Genomic DNA, 14,785 nt, shown 5'->3' on the forward strand with positions numbered 1-14,785 from the left:
CACAGATGCAGGGCAGACAAAAGGAGCCACAAACGCCTGTGGGCATCCCATGAGTTTGACGGGATGCTTCCCCTGTTTTGAGTGGCTTCACAAACAGCCCTGAGAAGAAAACAAAGTGTGTGTGTGCTTATGTGTAGCACTCAGGGATTGACACAGTTTGGGGAATTTGGGATTATATATTGGCCCAGGCAGGAGGATGAAATCTGTAGGATTTCATCTCACTATATCCTTGGTAAAATGTCTCAGCAGGCTGGGACTGCTGTGGCACAGCTGTCACTGGCTTGGTTCTGGGACTCTGTTTCTCTTATCAAAACTAGAAATCGTGGGTTTGCTGGGTTGGTTTTAAGGGTTTTCAGTACAGGATGGTCAGATTCACCAGGCCCTCACAACAAAAAATGTAATATTGCCAAAATCACCTTTGTCCTGGTCTCTGAAGAGGTGTGTGTTGGTTGCTCAGAAGTGGTTATAATCTACTAAATGTGACAGGGTTTGTTGAACTGAACTTTTTCCTTTGTAACTGATGAAAATGGCCTTAAAAGGAATCCAGTTTGCAGTGGGACTGTTGCAGTGGCAGTATTTTTGTGTTCTTTTCCCCCTTTTGACAAGAGTCACTCAAGAAGTGGTGATTAATACTGTGTTTTGAATTATATCTAGTACAAACCCACAATAATCAAATTGTGTGGTGGCTCTAAATTGGCACTAGGGGAGGATTAGCCTTGAATACTATTGTTTGTTCTGAGACTGTTGAATTTGTTGGTGTTGGGTAAGTTTTTTTCCAGGCAGAAAACAAGGAAATAATATTGATAAGCAAACACAATACTGATGGTGGGACTGTTTCACAAGATAAGATTTCAGTTTCTGTATTTACTTGCCTGGGAGTCAATCGTCCTTTTGGGTGCTCAACCACTGTAACATGGAGAGAAAACAACAGAACATCACAGTGACCTGCTGGAAACTTCCCTGAGTGCTAGAAAGGGAAAGGCATCAGCAGAAGAGCCACCATGAGGAGATGAATGGGTGCATTGGCCAAACCAGCCTGACTCGTTCTGTTGATTTTAAATCCATTCTTAAACAATCTATGATTTAAAGCTTCAAATTATTGCTCGGTGGCTCTTATAATTAAAAGCAAACCAGTTCAGCAAGCACAGGGCCAGAGAGTGTGTGAGGAGTTAATCAGCTTAAACTCACACCCAGGGATCTCTTTCTTTCCTTCATCATGTGCTGGGTGAAGAGGTTGAGGTCTTTGGACCCTGTAGTTGCTGCTTTTGCACCTGAAGCTCTTTACAGGAAACCTGCTCCTCTGACTTCTCAGAATCTGCTTTTCCACCTCCATTTTTTATGCTGGCTTTTAGAATTGCCTGATTCAGTCATTCACGGCAGTGTAACTTTGTTGTAATATAGGATCTTGGTTTTTCTTTCCTCTTTCCAAGCCTTTTGCAACTGTTTCATACATAATCAAATTCATCAAGTGTCCAGTCCACAGGGCTAGGACCTTCTCTTTCTCATGCTTCTCTTGGAGTGCAGACCAAAGACTTCAGCTGGCCATGGCTTCAGCGTCTCCTGCACTGTAAGAACCTGTTCATGCCATCCCCACCACACAGACTTGTTATCGAATAGAAGGGAATTATAGATTTGTTTGTGTTGGAAAAACCCTCCAAGACCATTGAGTCCAACCATTCCCCCAGCACTGCCAAGACCACCACTGACCCATGTCCTGAAGTGCCACATCCACACAGATTTAAATCCTCTACCGCTGCCCCAGGCAGCCTGTTCTAGTGTCTGACCATCCTTTCTGTCAATAAATATTCCTCAGTATCCAGCTTAAACCTCCCCTGGCACATCTTGAGGCCGTTCCCTCCTCTCCTGTCCCTGTTCCCTGGGAGCAGAGCCCGACCCCCCCGGCTGTCCCCTCCTGTCAGGGAGCTGTGCAGAGCCACAAGGTTCTCCCTGAGCCTCCTTTTCTCCAGGCTGAGCCCCTTCCCAGCTCCCTCAGCTGCTCCTGGTGTCCAGACTCTTCATGGATGCAGGTCCTTGGTAGGCCCAAAAGCACTGGCTGATGCATCCCATAATATACCACAGCCATAATTGTCACTAATTTAGTGGCACCTCTGAGCTTCTCCAGAGTGCTCCCATCACTCTTCACTCAGCCGCAGTCACATTTTCTTTTGCAGGGCTCAGGCTCAGTTGGGAAAGGGTGTCGGGGCTGCACAGGGAGCGGGATCAGACCTTGGAGGAAGGAAAAGAGCAGAAGATTTTTTTGCCTATTCTTCCTCCCAGGGCAGTAAAACCTTGGCTTGACTCATCCACAACATGTAAATTCTCCCTAATGCAGCAAGAAGAGCACCTTGGGCTGTGCTGGGCTCTCCTGTGCCAGCTCCTTGCCAGAACTAGTCCCAGCAGGAGGGAGACAGGGAAAATGCTCCCAGGTGTGAGGAGGGTGGGACTGGGAGAGCTCTCATTGATGTCTCCTTAAGCTTCCCTGGAGCTTCTTGCCACCAAAGGGGGGAAGAAACCCCAAATACACAATAAACAGTGGTGGGAAAATTGTTCCAGGCACCTATTGTGCTTCTGCCCAGTGGATGCTCTGATTGTGCTGTGTGTTACTGGAGTTATCACAGGTGCATGAATATTACCTGACAGCAGTGGTTTTATTTATTTATTCATTTCTAAAGGTGGGGGAGAGAACAGCAAACAGTTCTAAGGTTATCAAGAGTCAAGTGTGTCAGAGAGCAAGGAAATAAGTAAGTCTAGAGATAAACAACCTCCAGCCATGTGTCAGTAAACACAACTGTACCTGGAGTGATAACTCAGCAGCAAAGCAGTGTCCTTGGAGCACATTCGTGCTTGAGAAGCATTTGGCACATCCCACTGCTTCGTGGGCACCAGTCCTGTGCAGGATGGGACCACACTGCCCAGTGCAGCCAGCTTGTGCCTGCCCAGAAGCTGTCAGGAAGTGCAGAACCATGGCCCATCAGTGCCTGGAATGTGCTTGATTTCCTTTCTGGGCTTTACCCCACTCTTGAGAAGAAATGAGCCTCAGAACTTGGCCTTGAACTTCAGGTTTTTTTTTGGAAGTGCCATTTTAAGAAAGGAGGCAAACAAGTTCTGTTCGTGCTCAAATGACCTCAAGTGACTTGCAAATCTGGACTGAATTGTAATTAATACGTTGATTTGTTTCCAAAGTTTATCTGTGGTTCTTTTTTCCCGCAGATCAAGCCTCGGAGGTGCAGGTGACAATGATGCTGACAGAAAGCTGTAAACTCAGAGGGCTTCACCACAGGTAGGGCAGGCAGGGCTGGTGACAAATCCATGTCACTGTGAGGTGGAAGTACCTGGGCTAAAGCTCCCTGAGGAGAGGGAGCACTTTGTTGGGGAATTCAGCAACACTTCTGTAGAATCATGGAATGTCTGAGGGGTTTGGGTGGGAAGGGACCTTAAAAGGGACCTTAAAGCTCATCTCTGCCCTGGGCAGGGACGCTTTCCAATATCCCAGGGTGCTTCAAGTCCCATACAATCTGGCCTTGGACACTTCCAGGGATGGGGCAGCCACAGCTTCTCTGGGCAGCCTGTACCAGGGCCTCAGCACGCTCCCAGGGAAGAACTTCTTCCCAAGATCCCATCTGACAGTGGGAAGCCATTCCCCCTATGTTCTGTCCCTCTCCAGCTCTCCTGAGCTCCTTTAAGCACTGGAAAGGGCTCTGAGATCTCCCTGGATCCTTCTCCAGGCAGGACTTTCCCAGCTCTCCGAGCCTCATATAATAGAGGCCTTGCCTACAATACAGGAGTAGCAGGGTCTTGGTGGAATACACCTAAAATAGAAACAAAATGAACCTGCCCCACTTTCATCATTCCAAATGAGCTGTTGTCCTCCCTTTTTAAAGTTAAATTTAAAAAAAAAAGTCCAAAAAGCTTTCCTTCCCTGCACTGCCTGTAAATCTGGGATCTTCATGGGTCTCTAGAGCTCATGAATGTGACACCCAGCTGTGAGAAATTTTCAAGAAAAAAGTAAGAAAATTCAAAATTAAAAACAGTTGTAAGTAATTGTTGACTTTTACTAACGGTTTTCAGTGGAAAATACAGGTATTTAAAAAAGTGATAACAGAAATTGAAACTGTATCCAGTTTGGTTTGAGTTTCTGTGAATTTACCTATTGATATATATATATATATATATATAATATTATATTTCTTCTAGGGAAGATGTGCAGAGACATTGCAGTGTGTGGGTTAACTGAGCCACAAAAAGCTTGGAAAGGCCCTTAAAGTGGCTGATTCAGAACTAAAATTTTCTGTTCTGTCACTTTACAGCAGGTCAAACATGATGTTCTAAATTTTTTTTTTTTTTTTTTGTCAAACTGCCGTTATGGAAGTATATGTTTAATATCTGTAGTTGATTTAGAATGCTACACCTGCCAGTTTAGGATATAGCATTTCTGTGTACAGGTGGTAATCTGTATTCACAACAGTTTATGTCAGCCCTCTTGGGCCAAGTGAAAACATTTGGAGGGTTCTTCATAACGGGAAAGTAATCAAATATTTTGTTTATTAAAAGAAGTACTAGTACTAGTCTAGGGCTTCAGTGATTTGGACACGTTGTGCTCTGCAATTCCTAATACAAAATTAAATGCTTTTCTTCCACATTGAATCAATTTTATTGCTGTGTCTAGGAATCAAGTATTCCTATCAAATTTCAGTTCCATAACATAAGGAATTTCTCTGTCTTCCAGGAATCTGCTGCCCATCACTCATGTCTGTATAGAGGAGGGAGAGAAACCAATGGTGCTGCTGCCCTACATGAACTGGGGGAACCTTAAACTCTTCCTGAGACAGTGCAAACTGGTGGAGGCCAACAATCCTCAGGTATCCTCGGGCATGTGAGACTTTGTGCCCATTAAACCCCCATTTGCTCTGGCACCTGACGTTTGTGCCACCAGAGGAGTGGTTTGTGGCACTCTCCTGCTCAGTGTGATGGCAGGAGAACTGCAGAGGTGGCTCCCCAGCAAGAGTTTGCCTTGATTCCCACCAGGAAAGCCTTCCTGGCTGTTTATCCTGGGTGTTCAAAGGGCAGGAAGCTGAGTCAGCTCTCTTTAGGGTAGGAACTCAATCAGTGCATCCTAAAATTGTATCAACAAATAGAGAAAATTCTGGATTAAGTTAAGGGAAATCATGTGTGGAGAAATTTCAGATTTACTGATACTACTTTTGGTATCACAAGCTATAAATACGTGCAAGATTTTAATTATGATGGGACTGTGAAGTTGCAAAAGGAGCTGAAGCAGCAGCCTTTGATACTAGTTTGGGAGAGCAGCAAGGATTTTGACTGTGCTGCTGCCTGGAAATGAGCTGGTTTCCAGGGAAGCAAAGTGAAAAAGGTGTGGGAAGAGGGGTAAAATGGACCATTTTTGCCTATGTCCACTTCCAGTCAAAAGAAAAGTAGGTACAGTGAGGCACTTGCAGGATGGAAGTGTTTTCCCTTGGCACGACAAAAAAAGAAGTTGAAATTTAGAGTAATGCATCATCATGAGTGTCCATAGGTGGTGGGAAGGGAAGGGAAGGGAAGGGAAGGGAAGGGAAGGGAAGGGAAGGGAAGGGAAGGGAAGGGAAGGGAAGGGAAGGGAAGGGAAGGGAAGGGAAGGGAAGGGAAGGGAAGGGAAGGGAAGGGAAGGGAAGGGAAGGGAAGGGAAGGGAAGGGAAGGGAAGGACTAGAACACAGCAAAGCCAGTAACCCTGCAGGTATTGGACTGAAGGGGCTGATGGCTGCTGCTCTGGGCTCTTGCAGGCAATTTCCCAGCAGGATCTGGTGCACATGGCCATCCAGATCGCCTGTGGGATGAGCTACCTGGCCCGACGGGAGGTCATCCACAAAGACCTGGCTGCCAGGAACTGTGTGTAAGTACTGTCCCCTGTGCAGCTGCAGCTCCCTGTGCTCAGCCTGAGCCCTGCTTCAAAATGCAGGTTTGGGGTCACTGGGGTAGTCGTGAAGTTGTTTTCCTCCAAAGCAAGAGGATCCAGGAATCGTGGTTCTAAAGGACACAGAGCATCCTTTCTGTGAATGCCTCAGCTGAGTTTGTCTATCACTTTTTCAAAGGCTTGAAAATAATTAAAACTTCCCTTCAACTTTATTAAAAACTTGGAATATCTTCGACAGTCTGTCGATGGATAGATTTTTGTTTAAAGTTGGTTTTCTTCATTTTTTCTCCTTAAAAACTGAGTTAAAGACTTTGTTCATTGGTAGATTTCTTAGTTGTCAAATGATGGGTAGATACAAATGTGCTCTGGAATGGCAGGAGTGCCAGGGAGGGGTTCGAGGCCATCTTCAGCCCAGAATACACTATAAAATAGAGGGATGGAGGTGTTTGGTGGCCTCCTAGGAACCCAGTCAGTCAGTTAGTGACCACCATCTCTGCTCTTGTGCCTGTAAGGATGCTCAGGATGATGGGGTTCCTGACAGATTCTGTTCCTAATTTCTGTTGCTTTTCCTCACTGGTGAGCACACTGAGGAAGAAGTGGGACCAGAGGAGACAGAGATCACAAACATCACCTGGAGCTTTATATTTGGAAAGAGAAAGAGGTGCCAGTAGCTGAGGTCCCCTGAAGGACTTTGTGCCACATGCCCCTATTTGTTCCCCAGGTTTGCACTGGGTGCTGAAAGGCTGGGAAGTGCATCAGACCCGTGTCTTAATTTTGGGAAGGGAGCCAGGATTCCAGTGATTTTGGCAGGTTTAAGGGAGGAAATGCTTTTGGTCTCCCGTGCCCATGGCTAATTACAATGGACATGAGCATTACACAAGTCAGGGCTCTCTAATCACTGGGGAATTGCCCTTTGGATTGAATTTGTTTTCAAACGGGTTTTCTAGGAATTTCTCTGAAGTCTTAAAATTTACTAGATAGGAAATTTCCTGATGTGTAGATTTTGAGGATAATGAGCTGGCCTGAAAGTGCATAGAAATAAAATAAATAAAAAGGTATCTGAGGTAGTAAAGAGGGAAACATACAGAGCATTTATATTTCATTTTTTCACCAAAATAAAGAAATAATTGGGAAGATGAGAAGTCAACAAAAAACAATTTGTTACCATACCCCCAACCCAATGTTCCTTCTCTATTTTTGTCATACAATGTTGAAGAGCCAACATCTTTGCCATATTCTGAAGTCAGCTGTTTATGAAAACACTGAACTTTATTACACACAGTTTTAAGTTCAAAGAGTTTGAATCACATCCCGGAGGGGGCAAATTCTCTGTACTGTTTTGAGTCATCTTTTCTTGATTAAAGTAAGTTTCCCTTAGTACCCTATTTCTGACAAGCATCAGTATCTCATGTGGAGGGAATAAACAGTTTTGCAGCAGATGGCTTGATTTGAGACGTGCTTTTGGACCACAAAGAGTACTGGTTGCTTAAAGATATTACTGACTCTTGCTTTGCTTAGATTGTTGCCTCATTATTGCCACAGAGCTGCAAGGTGTTTAATTGCTGTGATAGAGGATCTCCAAAAGAGCAGGAGTAACTTGAGGAAGTTATTTGTTTGCTTTAACGGTATTTTTTACACCTGTAAATGTTTGGTTTTATTTAATCAAGCCTGCTGATTTTTCTCGCGCTGTTATCAGTTGGCACAGAATAAATTGGTGCTGTGATAATATTTGCTAATCAGAGAGTAAGTGTGTCTGGATGCAGTAGAGTGCCAGTGCTTGAGATGTGGATTAGTTAGATCCTGATCTAGGGCTGAGCAGAGCTGTTTGCTGGGGTTGCTGAGCCTGCTGTTCTCTGTGCCCCAGCATCGACGACACGCTGCAGGTGAAGATCACGGACAACGCGCTGTCCCGGGACCTGTTCCCCATGGACTACCACTGCCTGGGGGACAACGAGAACAGACCAGTCCGCTGGATGGCCCTGGAAAGCCTGGTCAACAATGAATTTTCCAGTGCTAGTGATGTGGTGAGGTTTTTTACCTCTCTTACGTTTTGGAAATATGTTTTGTTGACATTTTTTTCTCTTTTTTCAGCTGTTGGAGAATCACAGAATCCAAGAATGGTTTGGGTTGGGAGGGACCTTAAAGCCCGTCTCATTCCACCCCCTGCCACAGGCAGGGACACCTTCCACTAGCCCAGATTGCTCCAAGATCTGTCTAACCTGGCCTTGGACACTGCCAGGGATAGGGCACAGCTGCTGCTGGACACACTCTGCTAGGGCCTCACCACCCTCATAGGAAAGACTTTCTTTCCAATATCCCATCTAATGCTGCCCTCTGGCAATGGGAAACCATTCCCCTTGTCCTGTCCTTCCATCCCTTGTCCATAGTCCCTCTCCAGCTCTCCTGGAGCCCCTTTATGCCCTGGAAGGGGCTCTGAGCTCTCCCTGGAGCCTTCTCTTCCCCAGGTGAACATCCCCAGCTCTCCCAGCCTGGCTCTAGCCCTTGGAGCATCTCTGTGGCCTCCTCTGGACTCCAGCAGCTCCAACATCCTGCTATTGAGGACTCCAGAGCTGGAGGCAGGGGATCATGGCACTGAGTGACTTGTTCAGAGCAGCATCTCTACTCCCACTCCTGCATCAGCTGCTCGTGGCAGATGGTTCAGGGGTCAGTCAGGCCCTTCATGCACAGCAAAAGTGCCCCTTGCTCCATGTTCCCTTGGTAGTGCTGGCAGGGTGCACAGTCAGATTCAGAGAGCTGCACTGGGACTACTCTGCTTTTCCTAAGGTATCCCACGTTGGAAGGGACCGACAAGGATTTTCCAGTCCAGCTTCTGGCCCTGCACAGTACATCCCAGCAATCCCATTCTGTCCCTGGGAGCATTGTCCAAATGCTTCTGGAGCTCTGGCAGCCTTGGGGCCGTGCCCATTCTCTGGGGACCCCGTTCAGTGCCGGAGCACCCTCTGGAAGTCAAGGTGGACATCCATTGCTCACCCTGTGCTTCATCCACATGGGAGTGAGTTCCAGGATAACAAGCTCCCTAACATTAGCAGGAGCTGGTGTTTGTATGGCCCATAGCCCCCTGAATCCCAGCTCTTCCAGAGGATGCCTTCATTCCAGTGGTCAGGAACCTCTCCCAGCTGAGGTTGCCTTTAAGAGATAGCAGTGTTGCAGTGACCTCAGCCTGCTCCCTCAGTGCCCTTGGATGCATCCCATCCAGGATAGTGGTCTGGTGCCAGTGTGGGAAACTTTAGAGAAGTTCTGGTTGTTTTTTGCTCTTCATGGTCTCTGTACTAGTGCTGCAGCCATGTAAACAAGAAAAAGAAGGAAGGGAAGGTGCCAGTTGTGCTCCACGTGTGTATTCATTGGAAAACACACGGGGGTTTGTGTTATATCAAACTTGAAGACAGAAGAGGAAAGGGAAGCTGCCTGTAAAAGCATGATTTTAGAGAGCTAAATTAACTCAATCAAATGGTGGTGGTTTTTTATTTAGATTTTTTTTTTAAGACATCTGGAAGGTGAAAGCATTTGCTGTTTGTGAGGAGTGGGAAATCAAAGCTTATGTAACAGTGGCAGTGAAATGCGGAATTTTATTAGGATGAATAAATCTCAGTATTGTAACCATTTTTGAAAACTCCAGTGCAGTTCAGTATCACTTTCAACCCATTTTAACCCAGAAGTCCTTTTTTCATTACTTAGGGATAAATGCCACTCACCTTTTAACACACATTTCTAACTGTTCTAACGTGTCCATCTGAGTTTTTGCAGAGTTCAAAAGTGAACAGTTTTTCTGGGTGTAGAAAACACCATGTGCCCTAAATATCATCTTTGCATCTACCTGGACTCCTTTCACAGAAAAGCTGATGTCAGATGTTTTTGTGGGTTTGGTAGGAACAAACCCAGTGATCCATTGCGTGTAACAGGGGACGGGTGATGAAGTGTGGTACAAACAGTGTCTGTGTCTGCAGAGATGCCATGGGATGTGTTCCAGGCTTGCTTTTTGGATGACTTTCTTTCAGATGTGTTCGCTGGCTTGAAACTTTCCCAATAATGTGTTGCTCCCCTGCCAACAGCTCTATCAGTCAGCCAGAGTGCAGGAAAACAAACCACGATTCCTGCTGAATCTTAATTCTGTGGTTTCCCTGCTGTTGAGCATGAAGCTCTGCATCTCTTCATGGCATTTTTATGTAGCTACCTATAGAATTAGAACAGCTGTATTCCCAGAGTGTTTTTGCTTGAATCACTTTCATCTTCATGGCCAACCCATGTCTGTCAGCACTATTCTCCACTGCAGGTAAAACAGGGCTTTATTTCCTTCAGTGGCTGTTTGGAGCAGGGCCACATCTGCACCCCTGCCCTTCTCTGCCCTTTCCACCTGAAAATATCCCTTTCCTAAGGCTTGGGTCAAAGCAGTGGTGGGATTTCTCTTGATTAAAACAAGAATTGTCTGCTCCTTGCAGGCTTCTGCCCCTTTTTAATGAATGATGATGTGTAATTTGAGTAGTGAGTCATGAGCGTGCAGTATCAGCCCCATCTCTGGTCTCCTGGGTCTCTGGATAGATAATAAATCTTTTTCCTTGTACTCAGCTTGTGTGTGGATTAATTGATGGATTTTTCATCACTTTAAGCTCCTTCTGGCAAGAGTTGACAACTGAATGTGTTGAATGCTGATCCAGCTGTCAGGTTTACTGAGATGAAGTCTCTTTTTTTTTTTTTTTTTGTGAGTCCTATTCCTGAGCATACTCTCCAAATATACAGATCATTTGGAATCAAAAAATTATCATTTCATTCAGTTTGCCTTTTGTATCCTTCGAATTTCACAGATTTTTGGAGGATTTTTGAGGCATTTTAAAGGAGTAAAATGTAAAAAAATAAGTAAGAGTTTTATAGTGGACAATCATTCAGTGTTCAGTATTGGTTAGATTTAGGTGTTCTGTAATGTCATGTTAAAAAATGCATAATTTTTAGCACTGATATCTTAGTGCAGTAAGATTTTAACCTTAGTTGGACTTCATAGAATCTCAGGTTGGTTTGGGTTGGGAGGGACCTTAAGACCATCTGGATCCTACTCCCTGCCATGGGCAGGGACACCTCCCACTAGCCCAGGTTGCTCCAAGCCCTGTCCAGCCCTGTCCATGGACACTTGCAGGGATGGGGCAGCCACAGCTTCTCTGGACAGTTAAACTCCAATTCTGTGATCCTTAATTAGCCCAGTTCAAGACATGTTGAATTTGTTTAAATAGAGCATTTATATAAAGCTTTCTTACTGTGTGTAATCTTCCTTAGAGCTGATTTTGTGGCCTGGCTGGAAGAGCTCTGGGCATTCAGCATGTGATGTTAATGTTGCACTGTTCATTTGCAGTGGGCCTTCGGGGTGACACTGTGGGAGCTGATGACCTTGGGACAGACCCCCTACGTGGACATCGACCCCTTTGAGATGGCAGCTTATTTAAAGGATGGCTATCGAATAGCTCAGCCCATCAACTGCCCCGATGAACTGTGAGTGCCTCTGCTGGGGAAGGACAAAGGTGCTGATTTGTGGTTGGTGTGATAAACCAGGCTGCCCAAAGAGAGAGCCAGGCTTGCCTTTCCCTGCCTGTTTGTTTTGCCTGTCAGACAAACCCCGGGGTGAACATTGCTCATGGAACACTGCTTCCTGCCCTGGGGTCCCCAGCAGCAGAAGGATTTGGAGATGGTGGAGCGAGTCCAGAGGAGGCCACAGAGATACTCTGATGGCTGGAGCCCCTCTGCTCGAGACAGTCTGGGAACATTCAGTCTGGACCAGAGAAGGCTCCAGAGAGACTTTACAGCCCCTTCCAGTGCCTAAACAGGCTCCAAGAGAGCTGGAGAGGGACTTGGGACAAGAGGTATAGTGACATTACAAGGGGGAATGGCTTCCCACTGCCAGAGAGCAGGGTCACATGGGATATTGGGAAGGAATTAGCCCCTGTGAGGGCCCTGGCACAGGTTGTCCAGAGAAGCTGTGGCTTCCTCTGCATCCCTGGAAGTGTTCCAGGCCAGGCTGGAGCAGCCTGGGCTAGTGGAAGGTGTCCCTGCCTCTGGCAGGGGGTGGGACTGGATAATCTTCAAGGTCCCTCCGCACCCAAACCATTCCATGCTTTTATAGCAGTGGAACGTTTTCCAGTGAACTACGTACTGACAGCTCCTTCCTGGATTGCCATGGGTCATATCCTAAATCAAATCAGGACCTCTGGTGACAGCCCCGTTGCTCATCATTCCAGGTGTCTGTCCTTGGAAGGAGCTGTTCAGCATTACTACAAGATCCAGGGCTCCTTACTACAAGATCCACCTCCTGTCTCTGGTGTCTCAGCCAGCTTCCCAGTGACAAGTGCTGTTTTGCCTTTCAGGTTGGGGCTGTGGTTTCCTGGCTCACATTCCTCTGTGCTCCCTGTGCCTCTGTGTTGCAGGTTTGCTGTGATGGCCTGCTGTTGGGCCCTAGATCCTGAGGAGAGACCCAAGTTTCAGCAACTGGTGCAATGTCTCACTGAATTTCATGCAGCATTGGGAGCCTACGTCTGAAACAGCAGCAGAAGATGGAATTCCCTGCTTGGGAGAAGCCATGGCATCCATCTGCAGCTCCATGCATCCCTCGGACTCACACACGTGATGTGTATAAAGCAACACTACAGGGAGAAAGCACTTCTTCCAAAACACTGTGCCTTAGAATGCCTTAGTAGTCTCAAGTTTTTTTGTAAGACCTCTTGGTGTTGAATATTTTCTAGGTATCACTTTTGCTAAGTTAAATCGAGACCTTTTGGTTTCCCATCAGGATTTGTAAAGTGTAGAGATAGTGAACTGAAACACGAGATTTGGATGGACTTTGCACTCTGACAACAGACACGTGATTTTTTTTTTTTTGAAGGGTTTGTGGAACTGCTAGAAAAGTGAGGTGAGGAGAAATGAAAAGCCACACTGCAGAAAAATTTCCCTGCTTTAAAAAAAATGTTGAAACTGAATCTTTCTGACCAGCTCTAGTGTTTGTACTCGTATGTATCTGGAATAGCTTTTTAGTATCAACTTCTTCTATTTTGAGACAACAGCACATTATGGTTGGATCCACATGTCTTACCTTTTTAACCCATTCAAAAATGTTCTTTGGAAAAGCTGGTCTTCAGGATACAACATCACCTTTCTAAAGAGATGATGTAAAAGTGATCCCAGTTTACCTCATACAGAGAGTGGTGAAGGTGGGGTAAGAATGGTGCCCCTCCTTTCACTTCAAAGGATTTTTGAGATGGTTTTATGTGCTAACAAAAGGCCTTCAGAGAAGCACCAGAGCAGCCCCTGTGTGGGAGTCTGTCACCTCAGGCTTCTGCCCCACAGTTTCTCTTGTTCAAAAAGGTACTGGTTGTTTTTTATGGGCTATTATGGCCTGAAATGGGCTTAAATATATAAATATATATTTGTAAAGACACTTGCAGAGTAAAGAATGTTTTTCTATTATACTTAATGTGAAAGCTTGGTCCCTCACCTTGCCCTGTGTGTGCATTGTGCAGGTTGGTGGTGGTTAGGTTGGAGTTGGCAGGAAGGGAAGGTGGATTACCTGCCTCCCTGTCACTGGTCCCTGAGACTTCAGGTATTATCCTGCTGCTTTCCTTAACCCGGAGATCCACTCCACCCCAGATTGTTTTCAGTTGAACATTGCTTAAGAGGACTGAACATGTTTCTTAAGCAACATGTGTGATGGATTCAGGCTTTTTCTATATGTAACAAAGTTACTTGCAGGATAGCTCCCAGTTCTCCTGGTGAACTGTAGGCAGCATCCTCTGCCGGGTGGCACCACGAGGAGGATTGTGCTTCAGCACAATGTGGGACATGAAAAGTTGCTTTTTGTCTCTCGCCTTCTGCCTGGAGTGTTTGTGCAACTGCAGGGGTGGGACATTGCCCTGACAGGCTCTGGAGCCATCAGTGCTTTTTAGGAGACTGCTGTGCAGGTATGAGCAGCTGGATTTGGCTGGGTTGTGCAGATGCGCAGCTTCTTTTCTTTCCAGAGTTGTGAACCTTGCTAAAGAAAATTAACCCTCTCTAATTAGTGTCACATGAGGCAGAGCCTTTTGTGATCCATGTCCCTCAAAATGGCAAAGCTTTCCCATCTGTACTCCAGACCTATTAACTCCTGTTACCTGTGGCCAGTGATCCAAGCCTTGCTTTATCCTGGAAGGAAATCTGCCTGCTGGCTCAAGTTTGGGCATGTTGTGATGGGCTGTGCTTGCCTGACAGAATTGGAACTGGTTTTGTTTGGTTGAGTTTGGAGTGGCTGAGTCTGGGGACAGCAGCAGGGCCTTGAGTGTGTGGTCTCTCCATTCTGACCTGGGGAACTGGTACCAGTGGCAGGACTTGATGGTGATGTGGGTGTTGGAGTCAGCAGTGGCAGTTCCTGACATCCAGGTTAGTGTCCCAATGGGATCTGTGGGGATCACAGCTGTAAAAGTGAGGTTGGAGAACAGCCTGGGGTGAAAATGATCCACCTGTTGTATGTGCCTAGGGCAGAGTCATGTACACACAGGATGTGCATTGTGCAAGTTCTGCTCACACCCCAGGGGTGTCACAGGTGCCTTGTGGTGACGATGGGCTGGACGTGGCTCAGGGATGTGCTGCACCTGAATGTGCTCCACTCCAGGTTGTGGGAGTGGGAAATGCATCAGCTTTCTCTTCCCTGGGCTGCTTCTCCCCTGCTTTCATCCACAGAGACTGGGAAGTGGTTCAGTGTAGGTTAGGGTACAGATACAGCTCTTAATTTTGGAAATTTGCTTTTGTTTAATCAGGGTTCATCAACAGGGATGAGGCTGCCATCTGCTCCACCCAGAGCAGTGGTGGAGTCCCCATCCCTGAAGTGTTCAGAAAACAGGCAGATGTGG

General features: G+C 46.2%; 1 protein-coding gene across 1 annotated transcript in view; it reads left to right on the forward strand.

Moving 5' to 3' along the window:
• The window catches only part of RYK (receptor like tyrosine kinase), a 51,085-nt gene extending 38,639 nt beyond the window's left edge, over positions 1-12,446 (forward strand). Inside the window, exons 11-16 of the mRNA XM_062499152.1 lie at positions 3,211-3,280; positions 4,727-4,859; positions 5,779-5,888; positions 7,774-7,933; positions 11,269-11,405; positions 12,335-12,446. Of these exons, the coding sequence (XP_062355136.1) occupies positions 3,211-3,280; positions 4,727-4,859; positions 5,779-5,888; positions 7,774-7,933; positions 11,269-11,405; positions 12,335-12,446 (722 nt within the window). The remainder of the gene's footprint in view (positions 1-3,210; positions 3,281-4,726; positions 4,860-5,778; positions 5,889-7,773; positions 7,934-11,268; positions 11,406-12,334) is intronic.
• The last annotated feature ends 2,339 nt before the right edge of the window (positions 12,447-14,785 follow it).

Source organism: Cinclus cinclus, chromosome 10, assembly GCF_963662255.1.
Source record: "Cinclus cinclus chromosome 10, bCinCin1.1, whole genome shotgun sequence".
Classification (NCBI taxonomy): domain Eukaryota; kingdom Metazoa; phylum Chordata; class Aves; order Passeriformes; family Cinclidae; genus Cinclus; species Cinclus cinclus.